This window comes from Pleurodeles waltl, chromosome 12, assembly GCF_031143425.1.
Source record: "Pleurodeles waltl isolate 20211129_DDA chromosome 12, aPleWal1.hap1.20221129, whole genome shotgun sequence".
In the NCBI taxonomy this organism is placed as follows: Eukaryota; Metazoa; Chordata; class Amphibia; order Caudata; family Salamandridae; genus Pleurodeles; species Pleurodeles waltl.
Window position 1 is genome coordinate 42351092 of NC_090451.1, and position 14144 is coordinate 42365235.

At 51.3% G+C, this 14144-nt stretch overlaps 1 protein-coding gene across 2 annotated transcripts; it reads left to right on the forward strand.

The window, feature by feature from the left end:
* The first annotated feature begins 816 nt into the window (after positions 1–816).
* On the forward strand, positions 817–11361 carry LOC138268153 (SURP and G-patch domain-containing protein 2-like). Of its 2 annotated transcripts, XM_069217575.1 has the most exons (11): positions 817–1086; positions 1464–1593; positions 2022–3413; positions 3737–3872; positions 3968–4152; positions 4237–4348; positions 7836–8191; positions 8538–8596; positions 10037–10089; positions 10699–10782; positions 11179–11361. In XM_069217575.1, the coding sequence occupies exons 2-10, from the start codon at positions 1491–1493 to the stop codon at positions 10754–10756; spliced, it is 2454 nt and encodes an 817-aa protein (XP_069073676.1). In that variant the 5' UTR covers positions 817–1086; positions 1464–1490; the 3' UTR covers positions 10757–10782; positions 11179–11361. The 2 variants fall into 2 exon arrangements, 1 of the variants encoding a protein (XP_069073676.1); XR_011199934.1 differs by lacking the exon at positions 8538–8596.
* The last annotated feature ends 2783 nt before the right edge of the window (positions 11362–14144 follow it).

Genomic DNA, 14144 nt, shown 5'->3' on the forward strand with positions numbered 1-14144 from the left:
CCTGCGATAAATGCGCTCGCGTATGCGTATTGCAGCGAGACGCTTTAGTGTTTAGAAAAGGGCTCGGAACCCTGTCGACGTCACGTCAGTGTTTTTCATTGGTTCGTGGGCTTGCCTAATAAAATCTGCTTGCTTTCATTAATCGAAGGCATGCACACGTTATGCCTTTTCCGGTGGCTAGCCCTCCTCAAGCGCATCGACCGAGTACAGAAAACATGCAAGGCTCGCTGTTTTCTGTCCGGCTCGTGGACTATTTTTTCTCTTATTTACTAGCGCGATTTCGCTTGGCAGAAGTTGAGCACTTTACACAGTTAATTGCACTTTTTCGGGTCACGTATATAAATGCATTTTTGCCGATAGGTGAAAAGTCGGGTTAGGAGTTTACAACGCTATCAGCTCTAACATGAGCAAACACGAGACCCGTTGCATTGCAAATGCTTGTTTTATTTTTTTAATACACAGGAAGATGACGTACATAACGAAGACGGATCCTCAGACAAGGAATCCGGATAAAAAGCAGAATATCCCAGACCCTCATCTGAGGACATAGTCACAGCTATACCCGAACATAAAATGTGCATTTAAATCCGGAAAAGGGTTGGCCGTAACGTCATTGGTCGAGCCGTGCTCCTGCTCCCCTGTGCTACCAGCTGGCTGGGACGTGATTGCTCCTTCTGTGAGTCTGTTTACCTCTCCTATTTGCTGGGGGCGGTGTGATTGGGCACCCTCTGAGTCCGTTTTCCTTTGTCCCACTGGCAGGGTGGGATGCGATTGGTGGAAGTATGAACTTGTTTTCCTCGCCTTCCGGGTACCATTGGTCGGCCCTCAGCTCACCGAGAACTGGCGCAGCCTTTCCCGCCCTTTATCTTCCGGCCTCGCGCCTTTGGCGCTAGCTGGTGACGTTGGTACGTGCGCGCCCCCGCCCGGGCAGTGAAGAGACGCTGCGCGAAGAGACTACGTCCCTTTGTTCCACGCTGAAGAGGCGAGAGCGGAGCTGCGCCATCACCGCTCCCCGGCACCGACGCACCGCCCGCGGGCCGCAAGCAGACAGCAAGGCACCGGCTCGTCCTCCGCTCCCCACACACGGTGAGTGCGCGGCGGGCGAGTCCTCTCTCACGGAGCTGTGCTCGGTCGCGGGCTTCCGGCCTCCACCGCTGCGAGGGTGGACCGGGGCCTTCCTCATCTGCCCTTAACCACCACCACTCGGGTCACCCGTCCGGAGCCCCCGGCGGCCTTCGGGCCGTGGGCGTTCCGTGCTTGATCCCAATATCTGCGCCCCCCCCCCCCCGTTTGATCGAGTGCGTTATTTTTTATTTGTGTTCGTTTTAAGGAGACTGTTAAGCTGTTCTTGGTGGTCAACAAGCCGCGCCCCTCACACTCTGCCCCGCGGAAACACGGGACCCTTGTTTCGCCCCCACCCCCTCGGAGGGCCCGGTACTTAAGTTCTGTTTGTGTTCTTTCAGTTCCAGGTGCAGAAGAGAAGACCGGAGATGGCGGACAAGCAGGTGTCCCGGGAGATCTTCGAGGCCATCATGAAGGAGATGGTGGGCACCTTCCGCCCCAGCAGCTCCGACGACCCCTTCCGCGCTCCGGGTGAGTCCAGGGGCCCGTGGGAAGAACCGGGCGGGGGCTGGGAACCACCAGGTGTGATGTAACCGGCGCTGTTAATGCTGTTCCATGCCTGTTTATATACAGCAGCCAAGAACCGCTTGGCACCCCATTTGCCTGGTTCAGATCCCGTTTTTTGCCCAGCTATTAGATTAGGGGGTGTACCCTCAGTTCCCGGGGCGCTCTTTTGGGAAGTGTGCTTTTTATTAAATGCGTTTCACTAGCCTGTTCTCAGGGTAGGTAAACCTGGAGCTGCTTTAATGGTGATAAAGCCCCATGGCAGTTTCGTATCTAGCTTTGCGCAAACCTTACACCCGCCTTCCTCTAAGTTTGCGGTCCCTTAGAATAGATAAATGACTGCTTCTGTTATTTCTTGCACTTGTGTCTCATGCATAACTCTAATCTCCCCCCAGGGCCGTCCCGATCCCGCAGGTACGAGGATGATTTCGAGGCGGAGCGCTACCGGAGCCCCCGCGACGACTACCGAGGGCCTGAGAGCCGCAGGCCGGCCTACTCCACCCCAGCCCGGCGCTCACCGCCGCCCTACTATCCGGACCCCCAGCGGTCCCGCAGCCCGCTCCGGCCCGACGACTACTACTACAGCCACTCTGAGCCCCGCGAGTTCCCGCACCCCCGGGAGCCAATGTGGTCGGATGACCGCGAGTACCGGCGCCCACCCCGGAGGGACGGACCTTTCCCCGAGGAGAGCTTCGCCATGCCCGGGCCCACGCGGGGCTACGGCAGGCCGGACGCCCACGCCTCTCCAGGGAGACTGGCTTACCTGGAGCGAAGGCAAGCAGCGGGGCTACCGGTCACGTCCCCCAGAGGGGGTCTCCCCATCAGGAGGCCGCTCCGGGGCGGGGTGGTCGGCAGGGGGCCGATCCGAGGTGGCGTTGTGACCCGGGGCCTGACCAGAGGACTGACGAGGGGCGGCTTTGTGACCAGAGGCGTGACACGGGGGGCCGCCGCCGTGCGAAGTCGGGGGGCGCTGGTGGCGAGAGGCCGCGGCTCCAAGGCTCAAGCCGGCGGCAGAGGGGCGGCTATGAACGGCAAGAAGCCGGGCCCCAAAAGGGAGGACAAGATCAAGGAGCTGATGTCCGGCTCTGACGTCGTCTCCAAGCTCGGCAGCAAGATCGTGCGCTGGTCCGGCTTCAACAAGGTGAATACGGGCGAGTTTGACCAGAAGAACCGTGCCTACACCTCCATGCAGACCCAGACCATGTCAAATACCCTGGCCGCATTCAAGTGTGCCCTGAGGCCCGAGCTGCGCTACCAGTGCTTTCTGACCGTCAAGGCGCCCAACCACCCGGCCCTAAAGAAGCCCACCGTGGACCCCGACCTCTTTAGTATGCTGCTGGAGAAGGGCCTGGTGGAGAACAAGAAGGCCTTCCTGGACATCATCCAGCCGCTGGACAGGTATCTGACCTCTTTCCAGCAGTGCGTGTTGAAGAGCGCCCATCCTCTGATGCTGGCCTGCAACGCATACGAGCTGAACATGAAGCAGGGCTTCTCTGGCGCCACCGACCTTTCAACCGCCTACGAGAACGCCGTGGCGCTCTGCCGCAAGGCCCTGGTGCTCTTCGGCCAGACAAACTCCATCGTCGCTTCCCTGCGCCAGGAGAAGATCCTCGAGCACATCGGCCTGCAGGAGATGGCGCCCAAGCCCTCCGACTTCCCCAACATGGAGGACTCTACGCTCTTCGGCAAAAAGTACATGGCGCAGCTGAAGGCCTGGCTCGAGAAGAGTGGCTACCCCATGCACCTGCAGCATGAGCGGGTCAGCGGGCCCAAGGAGCCGCTGGAAGGTACGTATGGGCGGCTGCCGCCACGCTTGTTTGTCTGGTCTGAAGAATGGTTTCTAGTTGTAACTTTGGACGAGGGGCCTTTGCAGGCTGTTGGTCGGCTATAGCTGACCTTGTGTGAGTGTCCACAACTCCGTGGTGCATATTGTATTAGTACGCAGAACTGTCCTACAGTAAAAGCGATAATACCATCCTAGGCTGCTTCACCATCAGAGGGGAGGTAATTGGGAAGGAGCTTAGCATTAGGGCGGCCTGTAGCAAATGAGACTAGCTAGACGTCCTCACCACGTTCCATAGCCGTACCAACCGGTTGCTTTGTTCAGCAGATCTGACCCCTGACCCGGCAGCTAAAGAGATAATAGACGACCTGCTGGAGGACGCTGTCAAGACTTTGGAGGACAAAAAGAAGGCTGCGGTGGAGGGCGACACGGAGATGGCAGACCGAGAAAAGCCCGAGCTGTGGTGAGTAAGCCTTGAGCGTCTTATTACGCGGATAGAAGCGCGCGCTCTTGACTTAAGTGCGTTCTTGACCTCGTCTACTCTTTACAACCTCACAGGTTCTTATTTGACGAGGCGAGCCATGAGTTCAAGTACTACCAGCACAAGCTGCTGGAGCTGCAGAAGCATCAGCAGGCGGACGTGGAGGCCAAGCGGGCGCAGCTCAAGGTGGCTGCCGCGGTGTCGCTGGTTGCCAAATCTGCCGGCCCGTCCAAGCCCTCGACCGACCCTCAGTTTGATGAAGGTGCGTCCTTTATCTTTATTCCTTTGTAACCATTTCATGTACTAGGACGTTCTCGGAGGCTAAACGCCATGTTTTCCTTTCCAGTTGATGATAAAACTAGACAAACGGCAGAAAATCTTGCACGGTTCGTATTCCAACTGGGCTCAAACATTGAGGATTTCAACATGGACAGCCTCACTTCCAATCCAGACTTTTGGTACGTAATGACATTCCAACGATGCCTTTCACCTTGTGGCTTGCATTCCTCACATACAGCAACTTTTCTGCGACAGCCTTCCCTCGCCATACCATATTTTGGATTTTTTTTTTTCCCTCTTAAAACGTCAGCTTAAATAATTTAATACATTTACTGAATCATGCGTGGTGACCAACTAGGGCCTTGTTATAAATGTAGAGCGGTCCGCCAAAGAAACCACTATAAAATGAACTGTCCGTGTAAGCCCACATTTATTTACATTAATATTTTGGCAGACGTTGCCTTCACGGGTGCGTAATTCTTATAGGCCGGCCCTCAGGCTATCGGATAACACATTTCATGTTTATTTTGGGTTTGGATTAGTAGGCGCACCCCACTGCAGGCCAACCCTGTGGTTTCTAGTTTTGAAAAATAAGTTGAACACATGACGTTTTAACAATTATACTGCGTGTAATGCTCTGATTAGATGCAAACGTTTGCCGACGCTTGTAAGCAAGATCGGGGATTCCTTGCTTTCAAATTAAGTCGCTCATAATGCTACTCTTCTAAATGAGTTTAATTTCAGGTAACGTTTCCTCGAAGCATCATTTAGTAAAATGCGTTAGTGCATGCTAATTTTCCAAAAATATTCATAAAGGTAAATTGTGACCACTTTAAACAAGATTATGGGTAACATGGAAATAAGCAGTTTCAGATCCAGCATTGGCCACTCTTAGTTTCGTCAAGTGATGTTTGGATATAGCTTCTGTAGGAAGTTGGCTCTGTATGTGCTATTTCAAAGTAAGGAATAGCATGCACAGAGTCCAAGGGTTCCCCTTAGAGGTAAAATAGTGGTAAAAAGAGATAATACTAATGCTCTATTTTGTGGTAGTGTGGTCGAGCAGTAGGCTTATCCAAGGAGTAGTGTTAAGCATTTGTTGTACATACACATAGACAATAAATTAGGTACACACACTCAGACAAATCCAGCCAATAGGTTTTGTATAGAAAAATATCTTTTCTTAGTTTATTTTAAGAACCACAGGTTCAAATTTAACATGTAATATCTTGTTTGAAAGGTATTGCAGGTAAGTACATTAGGAACTTTGAATCATTTCAATTGCATGTATACTTTTCAAGTTATTCACAAATAGCTATTTTAAAAGTGGACACAGTGCAATTTTCACAGTTCCTGGGGGAGGTAAGCTTTTGTTAGTTTTACCAGGTAAGTAAGACACTTACAGGGTTCAGTTCTTGGTCCAAGGTAGCCCACCGTTGGGGGTTCAGAGCAACCCCAAAGTCACCACACCAGCAGCTCAGGGCCGGTCAGGTGCAGAGTTCAAAGTGGTGCCCAAAACGCATAGGCTTCAATGGAGAGAAGGGGGTGCCCCGGTTCCGGTCTGCTTGCAGGTAAGCACCCGCGTCTTCGGAGGGCAGACCAGGGGGGTTTTGTAGGGCACCGGGGGGGACACAAGCCCACACAGAAATTTCACCCTCAGCGGCGCGGGGCAGAGTTCTTTGGAAGGCAGGAGACAGGCCGGTGAGGTTCTGGAGCCAAGGCAGTTGTTGTCTTCTGGTCTTCCTCTGCAGGGGTTTTCAGCTGGGCAGTCCTTCTTCTTGTTGTTGCAGGAATCTAATTTTCTAGGGTTCAGGGTAGCCCTTAAATACTAAATTTAAGGCCGTGTTTAGGTCTGGGGGTTAGTAGCCAATGGCTACTAGCCCTGAGGGTGGGTACACCCTCTTTGTGCCTCCTCCCAAGGGGAGGGGGTCACAATCCTAACCCTATTGGGGGAATCCTCCATCTGCAAGATGGAGGATTTCTAAAAGTTAGTCACCTCAGCTCAAGACACCTTAGGGGCTGTCCTGACTGGCCAGTGACTCCTCCCTGTTCTCATTATTTTCTCCGGCCTTGCCGCCAAAAGTGGGGGCTGGGGCCGGAGGGGGGCGGGCAACTCCACTAGCTGGAGTGTCCTGCGGTGCTGTGACAAAGGGGTGAGCCTTTGAGGCTCACCGCCAGGTGTTACAGCTCCTGCCTGGGGGAGGTGTTAGCATCTCCACCCAGTGCAGGCTTTGTTACTGGCCTCAGAGTGACAAAGGCACTCTCCCCATGGGGCCAGCAACATGTCTCTGGTGTGGCAGGCTGCTGGAACTAGTCAGCCTACACAGACAGTCGGTTAAGTTTCAGGGGGCACCTCTAAGGTGCCCTCTGGGGTGTATTTTGCAATAAAATGTACACTGGCATCAGTGTACATTTATTGTGCTGAGAAGTTTGATACCAAACTTCTCAGTTTTCAGTGTAGCCATTATGGTGCTGTGGAGTTCGTGCAAAACAGACTCCCAGACCATATACTCCTATGGCTACCCTGCACTTACAATGTCTAAGGTTTTGTTTAGACACTGCACTGGTACCCTCACCTATGGTATAGTGCACCCTGCTTTAGGGCTGTAAGGCCTGCTAGAGGGGTGGCTGACCTATACTTGCATAGGCAGTGAGAGGCTGGCATGGCACCCTGAGGGGAGTGCCATGTCGACTTACTCGTTTTGTTCTCACTAGCACACACAAGCTGGCAAGCAGTGTGTCTGTGCTGAGTGAGAGGTCTCCAGGGTGGCATAAGACATGCTGCAGCCCTTAGAGACCTTCCTTGGCATCAGGGCCCTTGGTACTAGAAGTACCAGTTACAAGGGACTTATCTGGATGCCAGGGTCTGCCAATTGTGGATACAAAAGTACAGGTTAGGGAAAGAACACTGGTGCTGGGGCCTGGTTAGCAGGCCTCAGCACACTTTCAATTGTAAACATAGCATCAGCAAAGGCAAAAAGTCAGGGGGCAACCATGCCAAGGAGGCATTTCCTTACAGCTTCTGTAACGCTTTTTGTTGTTGTGGGAGCTGCTAAGCCTCCATCATTGTGGCAAACATTGGCTAAACGTTTTGGTCTCAAGTTAACCCTGCCACAGTAGTTCCTGCCCCTGAAGAAAACATAGTGGCAACATTGAAAGAACATAATGTTAACACTCAAAGGCACCCAAAGATGGATGGAGCGAGAAATAAAATCTTAATGTAAGCACGATGTTATTATGGGCCCAAATGTTAACAAGTCACAAGTGCATCTATGATGTCTTTGCATTTGTGCCCAATTATGGCTTTCATGAACTTACAGAAGTAGACCAGGAAATCTTATCCCTAGAAAATGGCTGCACTGTATTGTGGCACAAGCAAATATGCCAGTGGTACATTTGCTCATGTCAACATCTGAGCGTTTACAACTTCACTTTCCCAAAATAACACGTTTTTCCCAACCCTGGAAAAGCTAATTCTACCCTCGCAAATTTCTAAGCTTTTTTTTTTTCTTTCCTATACCTGCAGTAAAAGTAAATTGACCTTAGCATAAGATTAGTTGGGCGAGGGCAGGTCTATTGCGTGTGGGGTGTTTTAACAATAATCCTTATCAGAGGCCAGGTCTATTGGCTAGTAGTGCTTGTATCATACTGTAATCTTTATTTCTTTAGGTTCTTAACAAAAAAAGATTGCCCCGCGCACAAATTTTACGAGATGAAATTGACCGAATTTCGCGAAGGAACAGAAAGTGGAGACGCTGAGACAAAGGACACTGAAGCTGCACAGGAGGAGGAAACAGAGGTGACCAACGATGCAGAACAAAAAGACACTGAGGAAACGGCAGAGAACGACGAATCTGAACCCCAGAAGTCTCAGGAAGCTACGGACGTGGAGTGTGACTCCACAAAGGGGTCCAGCGGGACAACATCTACTCCTGCGCCGGCCGCACAGCCTCAGAGGAAGCGAGGAGCAGCCAAAGCTAGGACTGCCACTCCCAAAAAGGCCAGTGTGCCCGAGGAGCCCAAAGGTAAGGATTTGGCCTAATTACTGATATGGTAAGATTGGGATTCAGTGCTGTGGCCTTGTCCCGGTGGCCGGGGACTCTCCTGCGGTCAGCATGTGGCAACAGCATAGGTGTCATGTTTTGGACAAGTCCAGCAGTTTCGGTAGATCGCTGGCTTTGTGTTCACATTGTATTTAATTGTACAGTGCAGGCTTAAACTTTGCACTGCTGCCATAAACGTGTTATTTTTGATTGGCGTTTAACTATTTGTGCACAAGTGGACTATATATAACGGCGCATATATTATAAATACATATTGCCACTTTCCCTTCGCTCTTTTTTAACTCTGTCTTCTGATTTTGAATTTTAGCTGATGACCCGGTCAAAACTGGTAATGAAAGACCAACAGGACGAGCAGGTCTAAGGAAGGTGAGGTGCACAACGGTCACCCCTCTCCTGGGGTGTCGAACACTGCAAGAAAGCGACGTGTTGGAGTTTGCACTCTGGTGCTTGGACTCTCTCGACATTCTTGCTGTGCACTGTCCGGCTTGGTCTGTAAGGCCTGTGTCCGCACTTGTGGGTCAGTGAGACCAGTTGGGTGGCCTGGTCTGCTGCAAGCGATCTGGGTTCCACCTACCTGAACACCACACCCTGAAGGATTGACATGGAGCAAGTAACGTGTGGAAACCACTGGATTGGGGTGCCTCTCCAGCACGTGCTGGTCAGAGCACTTTATCCTGGGATATTTTGTTGACTAGAGTCGCCCAACACACAGTTTCCCAGAATGAATCCACTTTACGATATCGCTGCTCTGTGTTCTCACTAATTGCGATGCCCCCTCAAGCGCTAAGGGTTTGGTTCAGGTCTGTCTGGTCCGACCTGTTCGGTCCGGCCTTATTGGGTTGGCAAAGCTGTTTGGAGACCTTAAGTTGCACCATGTGTTGCTGCGTGGTGTACGTACCCTTCCACTTGTCCCATGCTGCGGCAACGCCGAACTGTAGGGTACCACTTCCGCCTTTATCGCCCCAAGAGGGCACCTAAGGAATTAATGCAGCAGTAACGGCTATGCCTGTTATAGTATGTTTTCGTAACTGCTGTTCACACCAAATTATGCGGAATCTTTTGAGTTCAGAGTTTTGCAAAGGGGTCGTCTTCGACTCTGCTTTGCTGCTGGCTCGAGCTCCACGTGGTCTGGTTCATTTGTGACCAGCGACCGGTGAGTGACACGCGGACCCACTTTATGTTAAGGGTTTTTTCCCTCGGCAGCTAACTAGCACACGTCCTTTTGAGCGCAGATTGCCAGCTGAGGCTTGCTGCTTAGAACTATGCTCTTGATCGGTCTAGACGGCAGTCCTCGCAGCTCCCTTATCTCGCCAGTCAAGGTCTGACCTTTGCCAACAGATTCTGTTCTGGGGCGTAAATGGTTTTCCCTGGCAACCTGTAGAAAGGCAGAGCCAGTGGTGGTTGTAGGCTTTCAGGGTACCTGGCCAGGTACTATTCGTCTTGGCACCATGTCATGCAACCTCGATTACCTAGCCCAGGAGTCAGTGGGTAGCGTACGCTCCCATCCTGTTATTTGGGAAATCAAGTCGTACTGGTAGGATGGTGACACTCGCCCTTCTCCCAAATGTTTCACATCTTGAACAGCGAGCCGAGCTCTCTGCTAGCTGCAGATGAGGCCGGTTTCAGTTGCTTGACGTTTCACTCGGGCAACTTGAGCGTCCAGTTAAAGCTTCGTGCTGTTAAATCGTTAAGGACTGCCGAACTTAGTCTATGGTCTACCAACCTTGCTTGCTGAAATAAGTCTTAAATCTGGCAGGCGCCTCTTGCCATGCTTTTGTGTAATTGATTGTTTTTTTGACTTTTTAGAAACAAAAGCTAGCTGAAGATGATCATGGATCTGTGGAAACTCCCACCAAAGGGTAGGTATACATTGTGTACGATGGCTATTTGCTTTTTACACCAGGATAAGCACAACTGGACCATGCATAGACCTGGAATAGTTTGTGGCATGCCTGTTGCTGCACCTGGTGAGTGGGTGTATACTTCCGTTTTCTAGATGTTCTGGCAAACTCTTACTATATTAAAAGCTGCCCTAAATTCAGAAGTAACGATATAGGTGAAGTTTTGGAGCCTGTCCTGTTAAAATATGCCTTGGCCTAGTTGGCTTACACGACTACACGTACTCCTCAGCTACGCACATAATGCGTATATTAATATTGTGAATCACCCAGACAGGCTGGCCGCAGGCTCTAGAAATATAGTGGGTGTCAAGGAAACCAAACGTGAGCTTGAAGGGAACGGAGTTGCGGAGAATGAAGATAACTGGTGTTCGCTCCTGCAACTCAGTTTGAGAAGCGTTGATGTGATAAATGGGTTGACCTTGGCAGATTAAACTGCTCTTTTGTGAGTGTTGGAAGTATTGAACGATCTGGTTAGTGCCTAAACGGCTTTATAAAGTTTGCATGATGTAATCCAATCGACTTGTCGCGTTCATCACGGTAGACTTAACGGAGCTTCTTACTCTACAGCGGTGCAGCATCTGGCGACGAAGATCTCAATGAAGATTCCCTTGATGCGACGGAATGAGGCGGACACAAACGATGACGGGCGCTGTAGGTATCCTACAGAATCTGCACTACCTTTCCCATGCCACTTGGGGGCACCCCATCCCGTCAGTATGGGAATTTTCCAGCACGTTGAACAGGCGGGCGGGACAGCCTGACCCTGACTGCGTGCTGGTTGCAGCCTGTACTAAAACAGCCCTTTTATTAACCTTTGAGATTCCAGTACTTGGCTTGGGTGGGGTGGGGGGGGGGGGGGGGGCGCGAATAGAAAGCTATAATCGAGTTAACCATATAGCCTGGACATAAAGCTTAATTCTCTTGCATCAAACAATAGATTCTAGTTGGTCCATGTTTTAGGGACACGAGTTGGAACTAGTAGTGCTCTGCCCTCCTAAAGGCTTGAAACGGAATAGAAGATTAATTCGTTTTCACTTTGTTTTGCAGGATCTCTTCCATGAAGACTACAAGCAACTTATCCATCAGTGTTTTTAGTGTTTTAATTCATGTCACTTCGTTATGCTTTTATATATTTTTTTGGGACAGTCTTGGAATATATTGTCACAATGAAAGGTGTAGTAATATAAATACCAAAAGATGCAAGTGTATCAATAAAACTTGACAATTGAATTTTGTCTTTTTTTTCTTTCTTTTTTTCCTTCTCCCTGGGGTCAGTCTAATTGAAAGTATTGCGCTATAATGTAGAGCTCGATTCCCAGGCTTCAGTTATGGTATGTCTGACTTGTTATGAGTGCTGTGGTCGGTTCTGTCTCCATTTCTAGGGCGTGATTATAATTGTTCGTTACGCTGTGAGGGTTTTTTTTTTTTTCCTCCAACCGTGCTTGGATGTGTGTGGCCTCTACTTAGCGTTATGGGTGAGAGGAAACTAATAGTTGTAGATCGGGCAAGTGTGCACAACAAGGTGAATAAAGAGGCATTCAAAGGAAAAATGCTTTCTACACAAGGTAATGTGTGGTCTTCTCCCCCCCCCCCCCCCGCCAAATTAGGTGTTGCCCTACTTTTCAGGGAAAGGCTTTTTTGCTTGCTGGCACTCTGCTTGGACTGTTCACTGGGATCCTGCTAATTGGGACCACCCAGTGACTGCTCTCTCCCTCTAAATTTGGTTGTTACTGACTTTGTGCACCCCATAATTGGTATACTGGTGCCTCATGAAAGTCCCTACTGGATAGTACCTAGGGTATTCTCTTTGGGTGTGCCATCTATTATGCCACCCATGGGGGCCTTGTAAACGTCTGCCTTTGCAGTCTACATGCAAAGGTGCATGCACCCTGTAGGGAGCTGTCCTTGTGTGTGGTGGGTACCGGAGGTGAAGTGTTGGCATTGTCTAGAAGCCAGGCTCTTAAGAGGTAGCTGTGGATGAGCTTCTGCAGGCAGGTCACTCCCTGCTCGGCCACCTCCATTTCTCTCCCCCCCCCCCCCCCCCCCCCCCCCCCCCTGCTGCAGCCCCTCCCCCCTCTTCCTCACCATCTTTGCTTTCCTTCTCTCCCTGCTGCTGAGACCCTGTGGCCTCCCTACCCCCCTCGCCGTCCTTGTTTTCTTTTTTTCCTGCCACTGCGGCCCCAGCCCTCTCATTGGTCAAGCTCTCCCTCCTCCCAGCTGTGACTCCCATCCTCTTATGGCAGCAGCCGCGCCAAAGGCAAGCCCATCTGCGCCTAGCGCCAGTCCCCCTGGCCCGCTCAGACACACCTACTCACCCTCCACTCTCAACCCAGGCCCCGCCCCACGTGCACCCTATCTAGCTCCACACACTCATGGCCCCTTCACCTGCCACACCTTTCATTTCTCCTGCTCCTCCCTCACACCACCCATAGCGACCCCACCTTCAACAAACACAACACTCCCAACGCAAGACTCACCCACTCTGCCCCCACAAACCAACACTGCCCCGCAACAACACCCTCACGCACCACTCCAACACCACAACCACCTCAACTGCCTGCTCCTCAACACCCACTCCCTTCACAAACAACATGCCATAGAACTCTGGGACCACATCACACTCGCCTGACAGCCTTCCTCACGAAAACCTGGACCAACCCCTCCTCAGAGCCTGTCATAGCCATCGCCACCCCCAAGGGATACAAACTCCCAACGCAAAGACCGCCTCAACAGGCCAGGTGGCGGCATGGCCACCCTACACACACAATCAGTCGCCACCAGCTCCCAAGACACTATCAACAACACAGAACACATGCACTTCCTAAACCACATTAACAACTCCACCCTCAGAGGTACACTAAATCTACAGACAAGGACTACGACACCATCACTGACAGCATCAGCTTGCACACCCTCACCTCCACAGACTACATTCTCCTCAGTGATTTCAACTTTCACTTAAAAAACCTACAAGACCACAACTCAACCTCTCATAGACAACCTCACCAACCTTGGACTCTAACAACTGGTCACCGCACCCACCCACTCAGCAGGACACACGCTCGAATCAGTTTTCACTGCAAGCCAACACATAGCCTACACCCACACCACCCAACTCCTCTGGACTGACCACCACTGCGTCCACTTCTCCTTCACCAAACCCCCCACACCCTACCGCATGTGGGACAAGATCCCCACAGAACGACTAAACTACCAACTGGCCCATAACCACCCACGCCTACGACCCCAACACAGGAGCACACAACCTCTCCAAATGGATCACCTGTGCAGACACAATAGCCCCCCTCAGAAAACCCATCGCCACCCACAACATCAAGAACGCCCCATGGTTCACCCCTGGACTCCAAGCGCGCCAAGTTGAAAAATAGGGCGACTAGAATCTTCCACAACCAACTTCCCCACCCTCCAAATCACCAACTCATACGCACTGCTAAAAAAAAATCACTACAAGACACTCCTGGACAACAACTCTCAAAACAGCAAAGAACTCTTCATCATTAATGAACTTGCCACACCCAAAGCCAGCAACTTAGACCCGCACACACAGCCCCTATGTGACACCCTTTCCAACCACTTCCTCCACAAAATCCTGGACATCCACAACGGCTTCATACCACACACCCCTCACTCACCCAACCCCCACTCTTTACCCCCCCCATCTCTCCACCTGGACCCCCACCACACACGAAGAAACCAAAAAAACTACATCCACTCTGGATCCCCCTCAGACCCCTGTCCACATCACATCTACAACAAAGCCAGCCCAACCATCGTCCCCATACTCTACAACATAATCAACGCCAAGTTTGCAGAGAAATTAGTCAATGCCTGCCTATCCCACTTCCTCGAAGCAAACACTCTTGACCCCCTCACAATCCAGGTTCCGCAAGAACCACAGCACAGAAACCGCCCTCATCCCATGCACTGACATCAGGACCAAAGGCGAGACTGTCGGATCCTCCTAGACCTTTCCGCAGCCTTTGACCACCGTC

Bases quoted from the DNA above. Each gene is read 5' to 3' on its own strand.
- LOC138268153 (XM_069217575.1), top strand. From the start codon at position 1,491: ATGGCGGACAAGCAGGTGTCCCGGGAGATCTTCGAGGCCATCATGAAG. The intron at 8,192-8,537 runs GTAAGGATTTGG...TTTGAATTTTAG, and splicing joins TGTGCCCGAGGAGCCCAAAG to CTGATGACCCGGTCAAAACT. The intron at 8,597-10,036 runs GTGAGGTGCACA...TTGACTTTTTAG, and splicing joins GACGAGCAGGTCTAAGGAAG to AAACAAAAGCTAGCTGAAGA.